The sequence below is a fragment of the Haemorhous mexicanus genome, chromosome 5 (assembly GCF_027477595.1).
Source record: "Haemorhous mexicanus isolate bHaeMex1 chromosome 5, bHaeMex1.pri, whole genome shotgun sequence".
NCBI lineage: Eukaryota > Metazoa > Chordata > Aves > Passeriformes > Fringillidae > Haemorhous > Haemorhous mexicanus.
Window position 1 is genome coordinate 42,795,751 of NC_082345.1, and position 21,747 is coordinate 42,817,497.

The following is a 21,747-nucleotide window of genomic DNA, read 5'->3' on the forward strand; positions in this document are numbered from 1 at the left end:
AGCATGTGGCTGCTCAGCAGAGGTTGGTGAATAGACGAACCTTCAATTAAGTGGAGCAAAAGCTCATTATGTTATAAACTGCCACATTTGTTATCGTTTCTGCTGAGATGGCCAAAGACAGAGTGCACAGGGCAGCTGACCTATTTGCCTTATTCTTGGATGCAAACCAGGCAAGACAAGCTCAAGATCTATTGGTACAGCAGTGGAGGGGGGAAATATTTATAATGATGGATTTCTCTTCCTCTCCCCCCAAAAGATAAAGAGACTTTTGTTTTGCTGATATTATCCTAGCACCTTTCACAGGCACTACATTTGTTTAAATTATAAAACAAGAAAGACAGAGACACTGAGCACTCTTTATCTGGTCAGTAGATTTCTGACAGAATCAATAAAAGTGTGCCCAACATATGGAAAAGCTTTTTATTAACAGTGGGATCAAGGTGAATTTAGTAAGAGTGCTTTTATGCTGCCTTTTACATTTAAAATATTTCAGTAAGTCATCAAAATAAGTTTATTCACACAGCTTTAATAAAGGTTTAACCCTGCAGCAGAAACAATTAAAAGTCAGCATTTTCCAGCAGTGGTATGTAGCTTATTTTGGCATTTAGGCTGTTGCTAAATCCTCCTGCTGCTTCCTCCACAATAGTGATGTGTGGCCTGTGAAATGAGCACTGGATTTCAAGACTCAAGGTGCCACAATCTGTACTTGGAATGGGGGAGGAGGAAAGGAGAGAGCTGGGGGAAAGTCTTTCCTCTCCTCCAATTCTCTAAACAGCCCAGATCTAACCCCCTGAAAAACTTGATCGATGTCTCCAGCTGTGGAGGGTAAGGAACAGTTTTGCAAAAGCACTGCCTGCTCTGTGGCCTTTCATCCCACTTCTCCAAGCACTGAGGGACATACCTAGCATGAAGAGAGGAACTCCTAGGACACTCTGCTCCAGTTCATGCTCTGCTATGACCACCACAGAAAACACAGCAGCCCACTATCCTCTCAATCTGCTTCAGGACTAAAGGTAGAGGAACACTCAAAAAGGGCTGTAACTGCCAACTTCATTCTGTAATGGGCCTTCTGGAATTCTTTATGTTTAGTTAAAATTCAGCCATGCCTTATGGGTCAAGAAGGTGAGGTCAAGCTCTGTAAAAGGGCTTTAAGAGGATTTGGTGAAACCTTTCCCTGCTCTGCTGTCCTTGGGACTCCCTGATCTGGGCCACAGCATTGATGATAGAGTTCTTACCCACAGTGCACAAAGCTGCCAGCACCAGACCTGGGCTGCCAGCACTTCCTGTCCCACTAGAACCTCTTCTCCAGACAGAGTAGAGGGCACCTTTGGTACCCTAGCCATGCATTCCTACCCAACACAGCTTCTTTTGAAGGAAATCACAAACTGAGATACATGTTTATCTTGTAACTAAGAACAATTTCCCCTTCTTAGCATTCTCTGGGGCACAGTTCCTCTCTACTCATTTACCCCCAGATCATGATCTGTGCTGTAGCAACCTAAGATTAACCTAGCAGCTAAGTTATGGTAATGTTGGAGCCTCTAGTGCCTGATTCCCAGTCCACACTCTAGACCCATTCAAGGTTCCATTGAATTCCAAGCTCATAAATTCCCTAAGTGATCATCTCCTCCATTGTTTCCCAACATACTCTTACTGGCTTTAGGGCTCATATTCACTTCTTGCACCTTTTCTTTCTTGTCCTCCCTCAGCTCAGCAATATAGAAAATCTCCTTTCTTTCTCTGTGCTGTCATCTCTCCTTTACATCACATTCTTCTCTGAAACCTTCATCACATACTCCTCAGAGAAAAGACAAAGCCAGGAGTTTCTTTTAATTGAAGGGGAAAATGTGAAGGCAGTCCTTAAAGGACTTCTTAGTCCTCCTCTTAGACACTCCAATAACTAAAAAAAGAAACTTTTCATGAGAAACTTTTAAACCCAGAAACACCCTGCTGAAAATTCATCTTTTCCATACCCAACTAAGCAGAAAACACACTAAGCCTGAGCTGCAGAAGGCTCAGGAATGGAACACAGGAAATTTATGAACTCCCAGAATTAAAACATTCCTGCAAGAAGGGTGGAAATAGTTTGCAGTGGATCCTTTATGAGAGCAGGAATGGAATGAAAACAACCTTAAAAGATCCATCAGGGTACACATTAAGGGACTGTCTTTGTGAATGATCTGGGAGCACAAGAAATGTCTCATTATCCCAGTGCTTCTCAGGGCAAGAATCACTGAGGAGCCTCCACCCAGGTGGGCCAGGGACAAGGACCATCTGTCTCCTGAGCAGATGAGGAAGAGTACGAAACTCCACCAGAATAAAGATTTTAAAAGAGTGAAAAAAAGAGAACGTAACAGAAGGCTTCTTGTCTACTTTATGATCCCAGGTTTGGCAAGTATCAGGCATTTTTAAACGTATTACTCCCGAAGAGATATCTACTAATAAATTTCATCTTAAAATGTATTAAGTAAGGCATTCCAGACTGAATACTATTGTACAAAAGGAACATTTGTAAACACAGTACAACATCAAATATACTCCCATTAAGACAGTTATATGTAATTTTTAAAACTCATTTTAAAGCCATTCCAAAAATATGATGTTATGCTCTATTATGATAATGTAGTGTTCTACTACCATATGAACTAAAAGGCAAACACATACACATACATTTATATAATAATGATACATGAATGGTTTCACATGCTATTTACTATTGTGATCACACAGTGAATATTTTCCACTCTTTTCAACAGTCTTCCTCATAACTGCTGGGAGGCAGTAAACTAGGTATTTGTAAGACCGTGTTCTAAATTTAGAAATCTATTTTTGATCCAAATTGATATTTACATTTTTTAAAATTTAGCTGGATACAAATGAATTTTAATTTTTGCCCTCCAGCCAATTCTGAGGAACAAATACATTCATCTGAGAACTTTTATAGCATACTTAAACCCAGAGCAAATTTTTATGTTCAAGATATAAACCCCAGAAAATATGAATTTAAAATGAAAACATTGACAGTCATTTAACCATAGCTGTATGGATGGTTTATGCTATATAATATCAGTCTTACTTTTATTTTCTTTTGGACCATGTGAACAGACTTCTGGAGTAGTACATCTCTGGTGATACACATTACGGAAAACTATGGGGAAGTTATAGTATACATTATAGAAATTATATCTCTGAACATAGAAACAGACAATATGAAATGTTTAGTCATATTCAAGTCACACAAAGTTTGACAGCAAATACTGTACTTTGAACCCACAAGACTAAAGTCTTTACTAGACTTTCAGTTGTTAAAGCCGTATCTGGCAAGCAGTATGCACAGATATTTCATCGACGTGAGCAGTTTGAGAGTTCAGAGGAACAAATGCATACGAATAATTCATGTATGGAAATGTTTTCAAGATCTGCTCATAAAAGTAACTCTTTATGTTGACAGGGTACTGCTAAAAATGCAATTGTGAGACCCAGTAATTTTTTGTTCATTAATAATTTCAATTTTGTGAAAAGACATTATGTTAGAACTTAGAATTAACAAAGATTTAGTAAAAGAAAGAGAAACCACACTATAGATATTTACTTAATAAAGACTTACACCATATGCCCAACACCATCTTCATACAGATGCATTGTAGTTTAATCTAATGCTAGAAAAGTACAATTTCCTACTAGTAGTTATTTTAGTAATTAAACACTACACAACAATTTAATATTACCTAGGACTTTGTTATATGGAAAAAAACCCCAACCCTAAGTCTACCCCTATAATTTTTTCGTCATTACTTTTACTTGATTTTACAAGCACCATAATTTTCTTTGATCTACAGGAGAGGAAAATCCAATTTATCACATGCAAAAAATGTGATGTAAGCAGCACAACATTCAAAGTGTTAAAGAAATAAAGGGTCTTTTTAAGAAATAAGAACCCATAATAATTAAAAGACACAGCAAAGCAATATAAGCTATCTTTTAGGTTATAGCTTGGTGGTCTGCTTCAGAAAACATATGTACATGGAATCTGCATAATCATGACTTGTATCAGTTGCTTCTTAGTATGCATAAAGCAGATAAAGCAGTTTTTATACTAAAAGTTTGGTGGGCATTGTTGTAATTTTGAAGTGGGTTTTTTTTAAAGACTTAACTTCTGTGAGTTAAATCCTGGCAGGTGCTGAGTGCACCCTACATTTCCAAAGAAATTCAGAATATTCAACTCTAATAAGTAGGCTCAAGGAGCAACACTTTTGTGTCCCACAACAGACACAATGGAGCTGTAGTCACTGACAATGAAGAAACCTTGAACCAATGTGATGGTAGTCTGCATATGGGCAAAGATTTTGCTTTTTTATTCTTGCTTTTCTTAAAATACTTCTTCCTAAGTTCTCAGGGTGTACTTTCTGAATGAATGACTCCTGGACGGGAAGCTTTTTATACAGTCCTGGGTGTGCAGAACAGCAAATGCCTAGTGCCATCTACTGGGAGCTCCTGTTCTTGCTCAAACTTGCCATCTTGTCAACAAAAAATGTTATGGGTAAACAGTGCACCAGGTGTGCACACATTGAAACGTTTAGTCCTAACTTCAGACAAAAAAAAAAAATTTAAAAACATTATTTGGAAGAACAGATCCGCACTCCAGGTGCTAATAAAAAAACAGAAAAAGAACAAGTAAAAACACTTCACCAGTACATGTGAAACTCACAAGTGCTTACAAAATAGTAGTTCAAAGAAGGGACAGGTCATCTCTATTCTAAGATACATCCCAATAGTATTTAATTAATTTAATGGGGAGGGGGGAGGGGGGAGGGGGAGGAGAAAAAAAATCTCTTGTTTCTGATCTACAGCTATGTATTAAATATAAATTATATATAGCCTTGTGTTACTTTGTTCCTTACAGAAAGCATAGAGGTACTATTCCAAGCTTAGAAATTGAAACAATACTTTCATTCAAGCCCTTGTCCAGCAAATATTTAACTGCATAGTGTTTAAAACATTGTTTGAAAGCCCAGTTTACTGCTCATATGGCACTCTGCTTCCTTACTCTGAGCATAGGTTCCAGAAGGTTAAAAAGTCTCATTCCATATTGAATTTGCCTATGAATTAGGAGGTGGCTAAGCTCCACACTTGATCCCAGACTTGGTGGACACATGGCATGGTGGTATGGCTACAGGACTGCAATTTACACAAAACTGGATGGTGGGAAATGTACTAGCTCCAAGTGTTATGTTATAAAAACTCAGGAGAACTTGGGTGTTTTCTGTGCATTCAGAAGCCAAAGTCACAGGGCATTGTGGCATTTAAGCAGATATTGGTTCTACATTTCCTTCCCACGTTTTATTGGATACATCCTATGCCATTTACTTGCAACCCCTTAAATGCACCACAGAGAAAAAAAAAAACAAACGAAAGGCAAAGCAAGCCTATGTTAATTTTTAAACATTTAGGGAATTTAGATAACCGTCAAAATATGTGAGATATGTGATTGTATATTATTCCACTGCAGATGAATTTGGGCTTATTATATATAAATATCTCTCTATAGATATCCCTATAAAGTAGTCAGTCAGTGGAACTCAATCTATTAATGGTCCCACAGTTAGGGATCTAAGGGATGGGAATAAACAGTAGTGTTAACTTTTTATTCCAAAAGTGACGACTGGATTATGCTATGAAAACAACTTGATAAAACAGCTAATGCAGTGCTTTGAAAACAGGTACAGAACAGCAAAACCTCCTGTGGGATCTGTGTGTTTCTAGCTGATCAGCTTGCAGATAGCCTTTTCAAAGTGGAAACAAAATGGCCAGAAGACCGAGTGTCCCCATGTTCAGGTAGACAACAGCAATATGAGCACACATCAAAAGGTGCATAATGAGGGCTAAGGAAATTTGCTTACCCTATATTTTTAGGATTTTAAATCTGGCTCAGCAGCAAATATAACAGGAAACCAAGGTCAAGCGACACAATGTGGGTTATTCTCTCTCTTCCTCAATATGTGTTTGCAGTTCCTGTCAAGGTTAATGGGAGTTTTGTGCACATGTGGGGGAAATGGAACGTAAATGCTACAAAAATTGGACTCAGATTTAGTTCAAATAAAGTCTAATAAGCTTTAGGAAAATCCATCAGCTTGAAAACTGATGTCTTATCACTAAAAAAAAATCTTTAAAACATCACCTCCATATGCTTGCTAAGTCCAGGTCTGGGAGAAGCTGTTTGTAACATTCTGCACTCTTAGGAACCAGTTGTGAGTGTAGCACAAACACCCAAGCTGGCCCATTTTTGAGGCTTAACACAGATCAGCCAGGACTGTGTCTTTTTTATTCAGGCATCAAGAAAATTTCTAGTAATGTTCAAAATTAACTCAGTACAGCTTATATTTTCGCCCGCATAACCCTGTATACTGACATTTTTACGCTGACATTACAGCGTAAATTACTGGTGCCTTTTAAGTAAAACACAAAATACTTAGGTTCAAGGTTTTCATGATAAAGTCAATTCATGGACATGGGGTCTTATAGCACCCTTCCCAGACCTAATGAACAAACCTGGGCCTTACATGAAAAGTGCAGCTGCATGTGGGCATTAAATTGTATATTTCCACTTAGTTATGTAGAGAAGTATCACATAACTAAGGAATATGCTGTCAGAGGAATGAAATAATTAATTTTTAAATTCTGCACACACACTTTTTGTACATGATTTTCAGTATAACATACTTTATGTATAATAAAAATGTGAAAAGAAACACATGGAGTATAACTATAGTATACTGCTAAATATTTTGGAAAATATTTTTAAGTACTATGATTTAATAGCAATCAACATGTGAAATTCTTTTAGATAGTCTCATTTAAAATTAGGAACGGCATTTAATAAAATATTTTCAGTTTAGTGACACGTATTTTGCCAAGAATGAGGAAAATAATACAAAATTTAAGAGACTGTATTTTGACAAGGAAGTCAACATTTCTAAGATTTTTAAAACCTCGGATATGAAATTGCTCACTCAAGTCAGTGATTTTTACAAAAAAAAAAAAAAAAACAGAAAAAAAAAGGTGCAAATAAACCTCTGCTTCAAAGGAAAATTTAAACAGAACAACCCATAGCACATTGTTTCCTGCAGCAGAGACACCCCTTCCTACAATGGCCTTTGCCTTATGCATGACACAACAAGCAGCACCCATTCAACCTGAGGGAAGCCCACAGGCTCGCAGGGCCACTGGCTGGCTCTTTGTCACCAAATGCAGCAGGTTGAATGCAGACATCACTGTGATATCCTCACCAACAAAACCAGAGGCAAAGAACAGGGGCAAGAGCTGAGTAGGGAAGAAAAAAAAAGAAAAAAAAAAAGATGAGAACAAATTAAAACATCAAAAATGTTTTCATTCACAGAAAAAAACAATACTTAAAATTTTATAAGACCATCACATGGGACCACAATTCTAAATGTACTTTCTTTAGTGTCTTTAACCCATTCTTGCTACCCCACCCCCCAACATTTTGATACATATTACACAGTATTCAGTGAAACCATTTTATATGCTACAAAGTGAGAGGGACTGGATATTTTTATAGGGAACATTCACAACAGCTGCCTTAGATACCCAACTGAGAGCAACTTGGGGTAGTAGCCTAGTCACAAGTGCAGGGGTACTAAGGAAAAAAAACCCCTTAGAACCTCAGCTAGATAGTAGGAATCCTGCTTGGAACACCCAGGAATACTGGGCAGATCAAACATGCAGGCTTTTTCTATTTATTTTATTTAAACCAAGATCACACTCCGCAACATTTCTAAATGGTGAATGCTGGAAACCAGTCTTTGCTAAAAATTGTTCTTTTGATGACTTGTTTGAGGAATGTGACATTTCATTTTAATAGACTTGCCAGATATCTTAAGACCATGGCTTTTCAAAGGCAGGAAATAATTCATGTTGTAAACTGTCCATGAGATATATTTAAACAATCCTCCAGCCAGTTCAAATATAGCAAACAGAGAGATGGCAGTCATGAGATTTTTTTTCAAAAGGGTTTAATGCACAAATACTAATTGTTCCATTCACCCCACAATGGGAAGAGGAAATGCAGATGCCTTATAGCCCAGCCATGCACAGCCACAGCTCACTTCAGAAGACTATGTGATGCGGGACTGGAGCCAATCCCCAGCCAAAGTTGGTACAGAAGCTCTCTGGACTCTTGAGGAAGGACGATTAGCCCCTAGAAGCTGTGGAGCAGCAGGGCAGGTCTCCGAGCCTCCTCTCAGTCTCACTTTTTCGTCTGTGGCAGCCCAGGAGCTGCAGGGGTGAGTCCAACCATGGCCCATAGCAGCGGCTGTGCCAGCAGGGGACAAACTGGCCATGGTCTCATCCTGAGGAACAAGACTCTCAGAGGAAGGACACTTAGAGAACACTCCAAACAGGTGCGGACACCCCATCCCTGACAGCATTCAATGCCAGGCTGGACGGGACTCTCAGCAGCCAGGTGTAGTTGAAGTTGTCCCTGCCCATTGCTAGGGGTTGGATTAGGGGGCCTTTAAAAGTCTCTTCCTAGCCAAACTGTTCTGTGATAATTCCATGACTATAACAAGGACCTAGACCCCAGCCGTACCCATTACCAAACCGGTCTGGAGCGCATCTAGCAGAAACCTGCCCGCATCCACACGCCTCAACTCGGTCGTACCCAACGAAACTCGCTGCGAGACCCCCGACACTTTCGTGCTCCCCGACGGCGGAGGGGTATGGGGCCGGGCGGGCAGCCCCGTGAGCGCTATCACACGCACACAAACACGTCCCTGCCATAGCGGTAGCGCAGCCGTGTGAAAACCAGCGCGGACCCCTCCGGAGCAGACAGCCAGGAGACCAGAGGGCTGCGCGCAGCCCCGCCAAAACTCCGCCCTTGCCCCACAGCTGGCACTGCCCCGCAGCCCCGCAGCCGGCAGTGCCCCTCAGCCAGCACTGTCCCTCAGCCGGCAGTGTCCCGCAGCTGACACTGTCCCTCAGCCGGCACTGCCCCTCAGACGGCACTGCCCCTCAGACGGCACTGCCCCGCAGCCGCCACTGCCCCTCAGCCCCGCAACCGCCACTGTCCCTCAGCCGGCAGTGCCCCGCAGCTGGCACTGTCCCTCAGCCGGGGCTGTCCCTCAGCCGCAGTGCCCCACAGCCGGCACTGCCCCGCAGCCGGCACTGCCCCTCAGCCCCGCAGCCGCCACTGTCCCGCAGCCGGCACTGCCCCGCAGCTGGCACTGTCCCTCAGCCGGCACTGTCCCTCAGCCGGCGCTGTCCCTCAGCCGGCACTGCCCCGCAGCTGGCACTGTCCCTCAGCCGGCGCTGTCCCTCAGCCGGCACTGCCCCGCAGCTGGCACTGTCCCTCAGCCGGGGCTCTCCCTCAGCCGGCAGTGCTCCGCAGCCGGCGCTGTCCCTCAGCCGGCACTGCCCCGCAGCGGCCCGCGCCGGTGCCGCGCTCCGGCAGCAGCGGTATCGAGCGCCCCTTGTCGGCGGGTAGACCTCAGCGGCCCGCGCCGGTGGCGCCGCATGGCGGCCGCTGACCAGCGCGCTCCTGCGAGGGGCTGCACTGACAGCCCAGACGGACACTGCGTCCCTGCCCTCCTCCTCCTTCTCCCCACCTCCTTCAACTGTAAACAGCTTAAAGGAAATTATTTGAAATTCCCGAGAATTATAAAATAGATCCTGGCCTTTTGAAAATGTCAAGTATGTCAGAGTTCACCAAAATGTTATTATTCACTCTCACATATTTATAAAGACATGGAGGATATGCAAGCCCTGAGAGCCCAATAAACTATCAGTTTATTGCAGTTAATCTAATTTATTCTTTTATTGCTGATGCTTTGATTGCTATTTCTATTTACTCTTACATTATAGCAATGTCCAGTAGTTCCAGTTGGAGGACACCTCCTAGTGCCAGGTACTGTATGCACACAAACCCTGCTGCAGGAAGCTTACAGACCCCATAAGAATGGCTTGTGAAGAATCAGTAAAGAGAAGTGCAAAGTAAAACTCATTGCAATTAACACGTTTGGTTTGGAGGTGCTTCACCCCATCTGCCAATTCCACACAAACAGAGAAGAGATTTAGGGAGAATGACAGTAAGATTGTGACAGGTTTCTTCCCTCTGCTCTTTCTGTGGCACATGCAAACTTGGCCATAGCCTTTAGCAGGCTCAGGTGCCCTATTTATGTCTCTGATCTACTTAAGAGGAACAGCCAGAGCATGACAAGAAACATAGGAAGAAGTCCAGAGAAGGGCAATGTCATTAGTGAAGTGTCTGGAGCACAAGTCTGATGAGGAGTGGCTGAGGAAGCTGGGGTTGGTTAACCCGGAGAATATGAGGCTCAGGAGTGATGTTATCAGTCTCTTCAACTACCTGAAAGAAGGTTCTTGCCAGGTGAGGGTCAGCCTCTTCTCCCAGGCAACCAACGGCTGGATGACAGGACATAGTCATAAGTTACATCAGGGGAGGTTTAGGTTGGGTATTAAGAAGACTTTCTTCACAGAAAAAGTGATTAGCCATTGGAATGGGCTCCCCAAGGAGGTGCCATGGTCTAGCTGACAAGGTGGTACTCAGTCAAAGGCTGGACTCAATGATCTCAGAGTTTTTTTCCAACCTAAATGATTCTGTGAAAACACCATTCTGGGAATAGATGGCTGGTGGTTTAAACTCCCACACTATACATGCCTAGCCCTCTATAGGTTAAGCAAAGCCCTCGTGCTGTTGCTGGAGGTGCCTGCCTGTGCCCCAAGGGACCCCATCTGTACTGGCACAGCACCCCACCTTGCCAGTGGCCAGGCAGCCTGGGGACAGCAATGCTGATACAGCTGTCACATGCCTGAGCCACAGTGAGTACTGCAGCACTGCACTTCCACCACACAGACTCACCACCCCCCACATCTTTATTGCAGTACTGCAATATGCCACTTTCCTGTAAGGACAGATGCTACATTAAGAGTTCAGAGCAGAACTCACAATTCAGGGAAGGGGATGATGCTTTCTTATATAACTGTTTGCTGCAACACCCAGGACACCATTGGCTCCTCCACAGTTATCCCTGGGTGTCATCAGACCCCTTGGAGCTCCTTCACTTCACTCTTTAACAGAGTACAACATGGATCTTCCATCTGTTTGGCTCTCATAAGATGGACACCATGCTCAGCAATAACTTGCAAATCTTGTAAGTACCAATAATACAAATACAGCAGTAACTATGTCATTAGCTGGGTTTCAGAAGCAGTTTTCTTGGATATGCACTTTAACTCCAGGGAAACCTTCCTCTTAGGAGCCTAATGTTGGCAAATATTAAGGAACTACCAGTTTTCAAGAGCTGCTATATTGTCCATTGTGAACATTCAGAAAACATAAGTTTTGCCCTGAAATAATTAGCTATAAAATAACATAGGTGGTCTGTCAAATATGTTCTTCAGGAATTAAGAACTTTGTACGTCCTCAGATTACGTTTTTTCAACCTCTGTCTGCAACTAGAAAAATTTCTTTCAGTGAAGGACAACTTGAGAGGTTAAATTCTGATATTACCACATCTTGTTTTTAAGAGCAGTAGGGAAACATCAAGGGTCTTGGGAGCTCATAACACTACTGGTTTAAATTTTTCCATATTCAGTGTTATTCCTGACAACTCAGGTCCAGAATTCCTAAAATTACATGAGAATCCTAGCTCTCACAAGAAAAAACATGATGTTTTAGCTCTTTACAAGTAAATTTAAAAAACATCCACAAATTCTTAAGGGAAGGATCAGGGCTTTCTTCTTGCCCCAATAATAAGACCTTAGTATTGTGAGGTTTCTACTTTTTTCCAATTTCCCCTCCCCCAGCCCCAAGTCTCTGGCCTCAATTGGAGGGCAGGAAACAATTAAGAGATAGGCACTAGTCAGCCAGGCTCCCAGGCTCTTGTCAGGAATTCCTATGTCACTGGAAAAAGCAAAGAGCAAAAAAATTGCCACACTGAAGAAAGTCAAACAACTAGAAGTTAGAAAGAAGTAAAGGCCTGGGAGTCTACTGTACTCAAGTGTTAAATTAACAGTTCAATTTTTATCAGTATTTGTTTTGTAAATTTTTTTCAGTCCACCAATAGCTTTGAACAGTTGTTTTGCAAAGGGTTTACTTATTTATTTTGACACGAAGCAAACTATAACCAAGCGTTTCCCTGACAAAACTTAGTGGATTATTTTGTATATATGTTTATCCAGTTTAAACATCTTTTTTTAAATTTGGCTTTTGCTCACCTAAAGCTGCTGCCAGTCAGAGTCAGCAGACAGGACAGATCAACCCTCAGGAACTGCAGAAACAAAAGGTGCAGCCTAAAGAGAGAACCACATGAGCAAGCGTTTCAGTAGATCATGTGTCTAAACAATTATTTACTCCCTAGTCATTTTTCCTTAACACATTTTGTGCTAACACCAAAGACCTTGGCCTTTCCTGCTCTCTGCACTGCACTTGGTGCCTTTAAGGGACTTTACTGTTTGCAGGTTTGATATGGTATATGCTGTGGTGTGGACAAAGGCAATGTTGAATAGCTTGTAAGAGATGTTTAATAAACCATCGTGAAGCTGCCAGCTCTGGCAGAAGACTGGACTACAGGAAAACTTTTTAGCAGGGGCCTGATGACTACTGGTTATTTGTCAGTCAAAGAAGGAGGGAAGAGTTCCCACTCCAGTCCAAGATGTCTAATCCTGAAACTAGCACCCTTTGCAGTGCACAAAGTATTTTCACGCTTATATACCTGGGCTGACCTAGCCTCCCAGCTGCCTGAGAGAACCATGAGGAGGCAGCCTTCAGCCCTCAATAAACCACACATCCTGTGAATATGCATTTGTGCTTTATAATATATTTTAATAATATATTTTCAGACAACTGCATATTTCAATGCACCATACTGTATTTGAAGCATTTGGAAAAAGCAGTAAAGGTAATTGACAAAAGCCTGGGAAAGGATAATTTAGATTAGATCTTAGGAAGAAATTATTCACTGTGAGAGTAGTGAGACACTGGAGCAGGTTGCCCAGAGAAGTGTCAAGGCCAGGTTGAATAGGGCTCTGAACAACCTGTAAGTCAAGGCCAGGTTGAATAGAGCTCCGAACAACCTGGTCTAGTGGAAGGTGTCCTTGCGCACAGCAGGGGTTTTGGAACCAGATGATCTTTAAGCTCCCTTCCAACCCAAACCATTCTGTGATTCTATGAAATTTACCTTTAAAGACAAATTTTAGGCTCTGGATTTTCATGTGGTTGTATATCTATTGATAATGCAAACTAGGTGTCTTCTAAAGTTTGTGATTTGCTATTTGCTATTAAAATACCTGCAAAAGCTCACTGTCTGATAAGATTAAAATAGTTTAACTATTAACAGCTAGGATAATGACAAAGGCAATTATAAATTTAAGCTTCTCAAAGACTCATTGAAGAGGAATAAAGCATTCTAAATGAAATTAATTGCATTAACCTGACAGGTCTACAGTAGTACTGTAGCATATAACTTGCATGCTTGTCAGCATATATTCCCCCCCTATACAATATTAGCTTCTCAATTACAGCCACAGAAATCTGAAGTATTAAACCTGAATTCCCAATTCACTTTTAAGACTCTCAGTTAAAGCATGTTCCCCTTAGCTGCTTGTGCTGGAATGTACAAACCAAATGGCAATCCTGTCTACTTTTAGGAAGTTTACATTGTGCCCCAATAAAAGAGGTAATTACTGCCATACTTTGTAATATTTTAATGGAACACCAGGAAATGTCAAGGTTTAAACTTGAAGTTAGTACTGCCATTAGAAAGGAGCCTAAACAGTGAAGTTCAAAACCTTTTTGTTTTCTTGAATTTTACATATTCTCTTATACTGGATTTTGTTCTTAAACCCTTCCCAGAGCAACTGAAACTCCAACCTAAAAAACCTTCCTGCAAAATGCACATAAGACATTTTCAAATACCAGTTTGGCCCACATATGCTTTAGGATACTGTCAGATTCAGGTGTTTTAATGGCCCTTACTTATAGGAATGATCATTTGCAAAGCAACGAGACAAGTCACTAACTGTGGAGGCTATTCAGTGTTTCATAACCTGAACTGTAGCAGTTGTCCCTGCACCTGCAGAGCCAGCAGGGCTGGAGGTGGCAGGCGCCTGCCTGGGCACAATAAGTATGGCACACACCACGGCTGCTCAAGCTCGAGGCATGCACAGGGTCTTCCCCAGTCCCATGGCTTCCTCAGCTTCCTCACGGTGCCCACCGGCCAGTCCTCCTTCTCCTGTGAAATGGGGTTATACAGTCCAGTCGATGGATGTTCCTGAGGTATCCTTTTCATGTTCTAGCTGGGAAGCTCCAGCAGCTTCTCTTAATTGGTGGGAGTAAGGAAGGAAGAAGAAAAGTCTAAAGGTTGAGAACAGACAAAAAACAGAGGAAAGCAGAAAAAGAGAGTGAGCAGAAATGCTCATCTGCTCACACTGAGTCCCACTCTGTGATACACAATTGACAGGAATTGCCTTATGGACTAATGCCCTCCATACTTTATCCTCAGGATGCATAAATGTTCCTACTGAGGTGAATCAGAGATATTTTAAGGAATTCAGCCTTTACTCTGACTTCAGAGTATTACCCAGACTTCAGTCCTCCACGTAAGAGAGGTAAGATTCCCACAACAGATTTTAGATTATCATACAGCCTAAAATTATTATCTTTCCAATAAAATAATAATGAAAAATCTTGGAAAACAAATTAGATTCTGAAATCTCTGCACACAATTCAGCATAATCTCACTAACTCCAACTGCTGACAAAAAAATATGCTATGTGAGGGGGCACCATGTATCTGTTTCCATTTGTATTAGAATGGTTCTCCAGAATAGAAAAATTATTTATACTTATAAAAGAAAAACACTACATGTGAGAAGAAAACAAAGACGTATATTTAATTTTCCGCTAATTACCAACTTGAGCTAACACTCTCTCTAGCAATAGCTGCCTAAAATGGAAAGCTCACTGTCTCTCACAGGAATAACCCCTTCTGTATGCTGAACTGGCCACTGCGTTGTTCCCCTCTCTCACAAGCAAAAAACCAGCTCAGCAACAACGAGGCTGGTGTGACTAAAGCCCTAGAATGTGTCCAGGGGCCAAATTTAAAGAGCCTGAGAAGTGAGAAGATAATCAAAACAAATGAGTTTTTGAAGGCTGTACCCTCCAAAAAAGCAACAAGGGAAAGACATATTAATGCCTCCCTGTTCGGCAACTGGCTCCCATGGACAAGAAAACTGCAGGCTTGATTTCTCCTTATTTTGCTACTAACATTTACACGCAGCAGAGCAGTTATACTGATCCCCTCCAAACAACCAAAAGATGTGGCCTGTGGGGATGTGGAGGACATCCATGCTACACTGAGTACAAGCGGAGGAGGGAGGCAATTGTTTCTGCTTTAAGTAATAGAGAAGATGGTCCTTGCTCAAGGGAATCTCTTGGTCCTTAGGGAGGGTAGTAAAATGGAAGGAGATTTCATTAATGTAGAGACAAGACAGCACAGGCCTTGTGAACAACAGATGAAACAGGAAAAGTGAAACTGCAGAGAGACACAAAAAAGCAGTGACCCCAAGGAAGGGAAGAAACAAGACAAGTAAGGAGTCCCCAAGCCTGGAATGAAAGAGAATTCTTGGCTAAGGGCAGAAACCAGTGAATCTCTCAGTCTTGCAGTTCATACATCTGTCATTTGTAGATTGTTTCCCAATAGTTGGGACTGGCAATACTTCCCAAAGGAAAGTAAATACAGGTCAGTTGGGATTCCCCTCCACTCCTGCTCCTCCCAGATCTGATGCACTAAAGTAGTGCTAAGCTACACTCATTTTCCCTGACTTGGTAGCCTGCCAACATACAGCACATTCCTTTTATGGCAGTGGGTTTATAACTACAGCAGTCGTAAACTATTCTTAAATGGGTCTTTTCTGAGAATCATGATCCTTTCAATATCTTGAAAATTTTCTAATTTTTTCTATTCCAGGCAGTCCTCTCCAGCACACTGGTAAAGATGCAATTGCTTCTGGTCCTCAGATGATGAGATACAAGTGTTTTGGAAATAGCCTTTTAATTGAACAATTCCCACAGGCAAACTCGAAAGCATTTTGTATTGCACACCCATAAAGGATTCATTCTCAATACTAAAAGAAAAAAAATATTAAAAACTTCTGGGTGCTGCTGTGTATAGAACTATGTAAGGGGTACCCTAGCACTTGAAGACATGAAATCCATTATTGTTATCAGGTTGGTTTGATTAGGTACGTCTCCCTCTCCACCATTATTTGCATTGTCAGGCTTACTCATACAGCAGAGATAACAAACCTTCTATTCTGTTTTTAATTTGGGACAAATCCCATGCACCATGTTAAATACAACTTCCTTTTATAGCAATGAACAGAAGCCCTTCAACAGAAATTTCTGTTCTGCTTTTCTGAAACACCTTGTCCTGGTTTGAGAGGAAGTGAGTTTTTGGGATACAGTGGTCAAACCAATAGGTGCTCAGATTTGAATACTGGCACCTGGTATGGCCACTGAGGACATGGATACGCCTCTGAAAACACAAAGAAATTAAAAGCAGAGAACTCTCAGGAAGAAGCTCTCTTGGGTTCCATCCGTGAAAGAAGTCAGACCTCCCCTACCCAGCTGTGGGCTGGGCATGGGAGGGGAAGCCATGCAGCCAGATGAGGTAGGCCGGGACCTTGGACAGAGAAGGGAGGTGAAGGCCCTTGCAGGATGGAAGGGTGGAGGAACCCTGAGAAACACTGGGCAGCCCCCCAGAGAGAGAGAGAGAGAGCTTGTGCCACGTTGAAATTCGGTATCATGTACGGGCAGCAAGGGAAGGAGAATGGGGGGCGGCGAGAATGTGCCCAGCAGGGCAGCGTGGGAGTTCTGGACAGGCAGAGCCTGATATTTTAACCCTTTTCTTAGATGATAGAAACCTTACAAATGCTGATCCTCCTGGAGCTGAATGAGAGAGACAGAGATGGAATATAACGAAATGAGCAAGTGTGATGCAAGTTTGTGCAAGTGAAAAGTGCCTGAGAGAAGTTGAGAAGAATCCTAGGTAAGAGGAGATGAAGGAGTGGGCTTTGGCTGGATTTTTCTTGTATAGCCACGGACAGAACCATTTTTCCTGTGACACAGAGACTGCATTTAAGAGGAGGCAATGGCTCGGAGCCAAGAGAGTGCAGTGATGTGATGTGATGTGATGTGAAAGAGTGCGTGAACAGAGATGATGGGTGAAGAGGGTAGTGGTGCCCTTGATCTTCAGTGAAAGAGAAAATCTCTGTTCTCGAGACCCCTTGGCCCCAGGGGGTGAAATTTGGGGGGGACACGTGTCCTGAAAGTGAGAGACTGTGCTCTTTTTGGAACTGAGCAAAGCACTTAAAAAGAAAACCCTAGAAGCAGCTCTGATCCATGCGCAGTGGTGAGAGCACTGTACACAGAAGGCAGATGTCACGATGGCAAATGTTCTCCAGGCGGTGCCACGTGTCACATAGAAACACAAGAGGTCTCAACTGTGTTTCCAGGAAAAGCCTATAGTACAAGAGGGACTCCTATGTTCTTGATGAACTGAGAATTGATTATCTGAAGAGTAGTGATGGACTGAGAGTTAGTGATCTGAAGAGTAGTAACTGAATTGAGAAATGTAAGGTTTTGTCTTACTGTGATGTATTGGAAATTTAGTGGGGGAAGGAGGAATGTTTAGAAAGTATTCATCCTACGTTCTGTGTGTTTATATACTGTAAGTTATTAAAGTTTTTTTTTTTTCCTTTTATTTCTAAGCTGGAGCTTGCTTTGCTCTATTCCTGCTCACATCTCACAGCAGACAGCAGGGAGAATGTATTTTCATAGGGGCACTGGCATTGCGCCAGTGTCAAACCATGACACACCTTTGTACTAGCTTTTACTTTTCAATTAAAAAAAAAAAGACTAATTTTGAAGATTAAACAAGTACAACATTTGGAATTGGCGTTCTTTTAAATTGTGTTACACATTACTCTTTAACTCAGCAGAATTTTTCCTCTCCTTACAAAGATTATTTGCCTGGGTAACAATACACAATAGATACATGACATGAGCTGTTTCTTTTAGGTAGAAAAATCTCATAAATGAAGCACAGAGAAAGCCTCCAGCTAGCTGGTATGACTTAAGTGGATTGCAGACCAACACAAGAGAACAGTACACTCTTTTGAAAAGAGCACGGTCTCCCTCGTTCCCCAGTCAGATGCATGCAAACCAGCCCTGCAGGGGTTTGTTTGTGCGCTCCCAACCATACGGCACACCCATGCTGTGGGAGGCAGGAGGGGAGCTGCCACTTCTGCTGCACAGAGAAGCCGAATTCTCTAACATCAGCGACCACGTACATTTGGTGACTGTCTTTTAGGAGGCACTGTAAGGGAATGTACAAATGACACTTGCTAGTCCGCTGAAGGAGACAAAGCTCCAGAACACATCAGCACCGCAAGAGTTGTGATTGCAGACATGGTTTTGCCCTTCAGTTTAATGATTTCTCAGAGAAAAATCTGTACCAGCGAATAAAAACTCCCAACACTCCCTGCCACAGCAGGAAACTAAGGCATTCTCAATGGATGCCATGGAGTTATTACAGTGTATATAGGAAATTACCAACAATCAGTAGGTCTATTGTCAGCAGATTTTTAAGATATTTAAAACTCTTTTAACTGAAAAAGTAGTTAGTGCTATTATCTGTCTGCATGTGCATATATGCACATAATGTGCTTATAGATGCCATGCACCCTGCTAGAAAAATAAAGTTTCAGTGCAAAAGACACATTTGTCTTGTTTGTGTCATTTCATTCATTTTGCATTCTTTAGCATAGGCCATTTGAAAGCTGAATTATCTCCCTGTATTTGTATTTCTTCCTACTTGAGAAAATACAATTTTTATATCAGACTCTGAACCAGACTTGAGTATCTTGTATTTTAGGTAAAGGGTTTGTAAAATTTAGTTATGATTTCTCTGTCAGATAGTATAACTTCATCTCAATTCAGGTAGTGGTTTCTTTTTTTATCATCCCAGCTGCTAGAACAGCACTTCGAGTTAAATTCATCTTAGCTGCCAATCTCTCCCCAGCAGTCTCCCTTACATGGAAATTTTCCACGTGGCTTTCAGTACAAACCAATACCGCTCCTCACCACCGAGCGGTGCCAGCTCCCTTTGATATAGTCACACGCTGCACAGCCCCGTGAGTTGTCCTTCAAACAGCACACACAGGTCTTTGCACATGTCAACAGAACAAAAGCATCCTTTAAAAATGTACCTTTGATCACACAGACTGTGTCACGATGGCATGCAGAGCAGCCTTATGAATATACAAGAAAAAACTCAGCCTTTTATCAAAAAATATTTTTTAAAAATTATAGCATATAGAAGGTCTGACATTGCAAAAATAAAAACAAAAACATAACAAAAAAACCAAACATAAAAGAATGCCTTACACACTGCAGTAGGAACATTTCTCATCCAAAATCCAAAGAACTTTTATGCAGCTGAAAAAAACCTCAAATATCCAATACATAACAAAATAAAATACCATCAAGTAAACAGAAACTCCTAAGTCTTCACTTGTCATGGTTGTACTTTTATTTTTATGAATAGCACTGAGAAAACACCACAGCAAGTAAGGAAAGAGTATAACTTAAGCTTTGAGTGAATACTGAGTGTCAATCACTGAAAAGTGAGAGAGCAAGGAAAACTATTTCTGTCCTAACAGCAAAAATTCGGATTCAAATATAAAGACCACTTGATTTTAAGCCACTACCCAAATTTTCTGCCATTTAATAACCAGGATTATATGTACATCTACCTGTATTTAGGTAATTGCAGGGATAAAACATTTATTCAAGACTCTCCTTCTTAACAAAAAAAAAATATCGTAGAGCCATAGAATCACAGAAAAGGTTGGGTTGGAAGGGACTTTAGGATCATCTGGTTCCTACTCCTCTGCCATGGACAGGGGCACCTTCCACTAGATCAGGCTGCTCAAAAGCCCATACAGTCTGGCTTCAAATACTTCCAGGGATGGGGCATCCACAGCTTCTCTGGGCATCCTGTTCCAGTCCCTCACCAGCCTCACAGCCAAGGATTTTTCTCTAATATCTAATCTAAACCTATTGCCAGTTTAAAGCCATTCCCCCTTGTTCTGTCACTCCAGGTCCTTGTCAAAAGTTCCTCTCCAGCTCTCTCATAGCCCATCAGGTACTGGAAGGGGCTCTAAGGTCTCTCCAGAGCCTTTTCTTCTCAAAGCTGAACAAACCCAGCTCTCCCAGCCTGTCCTCATAGAAGAGGTGCTCCAGCCTCTGAATAGCTTCCAAAGACAAACTTTTTCAATGAAAAATATTACGTGGAATCTGTGAGCTGAACTGTGTTTTTCATTCCAGTGCAGTTTAAAAATACACAAACACAGAATTTTATTTTTTAATCAGCCAAATGTATTTACACTGCCTGTGCAGCACAAGGATATGCACCTTCAGTTATCCTAAAGCTATTTTTCAAATCTGGAACAAAAGAAGTATTAATTCTAGTAAAACTTGCTTAAATTATTTCCCTTCTCTTCAATCCTCTTTGAAGTGTCTAAAACATGATGGTGTCTCTTCCACCTCTTTTAACTGATTGAAAATATTTATTAAACTTTACATTTTTGTCAATCCACATTTCCCAGCCCTAAATGCGTTCAAAAGGCAAAAATACTCATCCTATACCCCTCCAGCTGGACTTCAATAACCATGCAAAACCTTTTCTGCAGAGCAAAAAGCACTTACCTTTGGGTAAAAAAACCCATAAATATTTTCTCCTGCTCTGTTAAAGCAGACTTACAGCAGTGCCAGGCCTGGCAGCAGCCACACAGGCATGTGTGGAGCCCCCCCAGGCAGTGCTGGTGCAGCTGGGGTGGCACAGGGCAACAATGCAGCCACCATCTCCGTTCTCCTCTTCCCTCAACCTTCAGCTACTTTCAAGGCTTTGTAATTTAGCTTTCCTCTGGATCAATATTCTAAGATAAATGCTGATGTTTTCTTGGCATAATCTATCCTTAAAAGTGACATCTGTTCCACTTCCTTCAGCAGAGGCAGCAGCAGGCACCTCCAGGCAGCCCCCCCGCCACAGCCAGCCGTCAGGAACTTCATTAAGCATTGCCCCAAAATGCAGTTTGTTTCTGACCTACTTGGACTTGTGCTCTAAAAAAAAGAAAATCCTGCACCTAAATCATCAAAGCCCCTGTTTCCCATCTTGGTCTTGATATTTCACATCACTCTGAGACATTAGAATTCCTCAGCAACTTGGCCATGCCTCCAGACTCAGAGGCATGAAACTTCAGCAATTCAGCCTCCAACCCCAGGACAGGGCCCTTTTCCTGTAGCTCACTTCAGCATGTCTCATTGAGAGCCTTCAGCATCCCCAATCAGGATAAAACAATGAAGGACATGCCAGCTCTATGTCCATCTGAAGTATTTTTGAAATTATAATTACTGATTAGAATTCTGATACATTTGCTCTGTATGTTATTTTTAGAGTCTTGGTATGTATGTACAGAAAAATTCACATTCTCATACAGTTATCTATATGTTTGAATTCTGTGTTGCTGCTCAGCGAAGCAAATTAACAAACCATAACCTATAATCAGTTAAGCCCATCTGCTAATTTCACACTTTGTAACCCAATACAAAGAAAATAAAACCAACACATCAGATTATCAGGTTGGAAAT

At 41.7% G+C, this 21,747-nt stretch overlaps 1 protein-coding gene across 6 annotated transcripts in view; it reads right to left on the minus strand.

Moving 5' to 3' along the window:
* Positions 1-21,747, minus strand: part of MSRB3 (methionine sulfoxide reductase B3) — an 80,983-nt gene that overhangs the window by 51,304 nt on the left and 7,932 nt on the right. For 2 of the 6 annotated variants that reach the window (XM_059846968.1, XM_059846966.1), the window contains exons 2-3: positions 7,194-7,320; positions 3,077-3,148 (exon numbers count right to left, since the gene is read on the minus strand). In XM_059846968.1, the coding sequence (XP_059702951.1) occupies positions 3,077-3,148; positions 7,194-7,269 (148 nt within the window). In that variant the 5' untranslated portion in view covers positions 7,270-7,320. Of the gene's footprint in view, positions 1-3,076; positions 3,149-7,193; positions 7,321-12,252; positions 12,328-21,747 lie in introns of those variants that run through there. The other 4 variants (XM_059846965.1, XM_059846970.1, XM_059846967.1 and 1 more) reach the window with 3 other exon arrangements.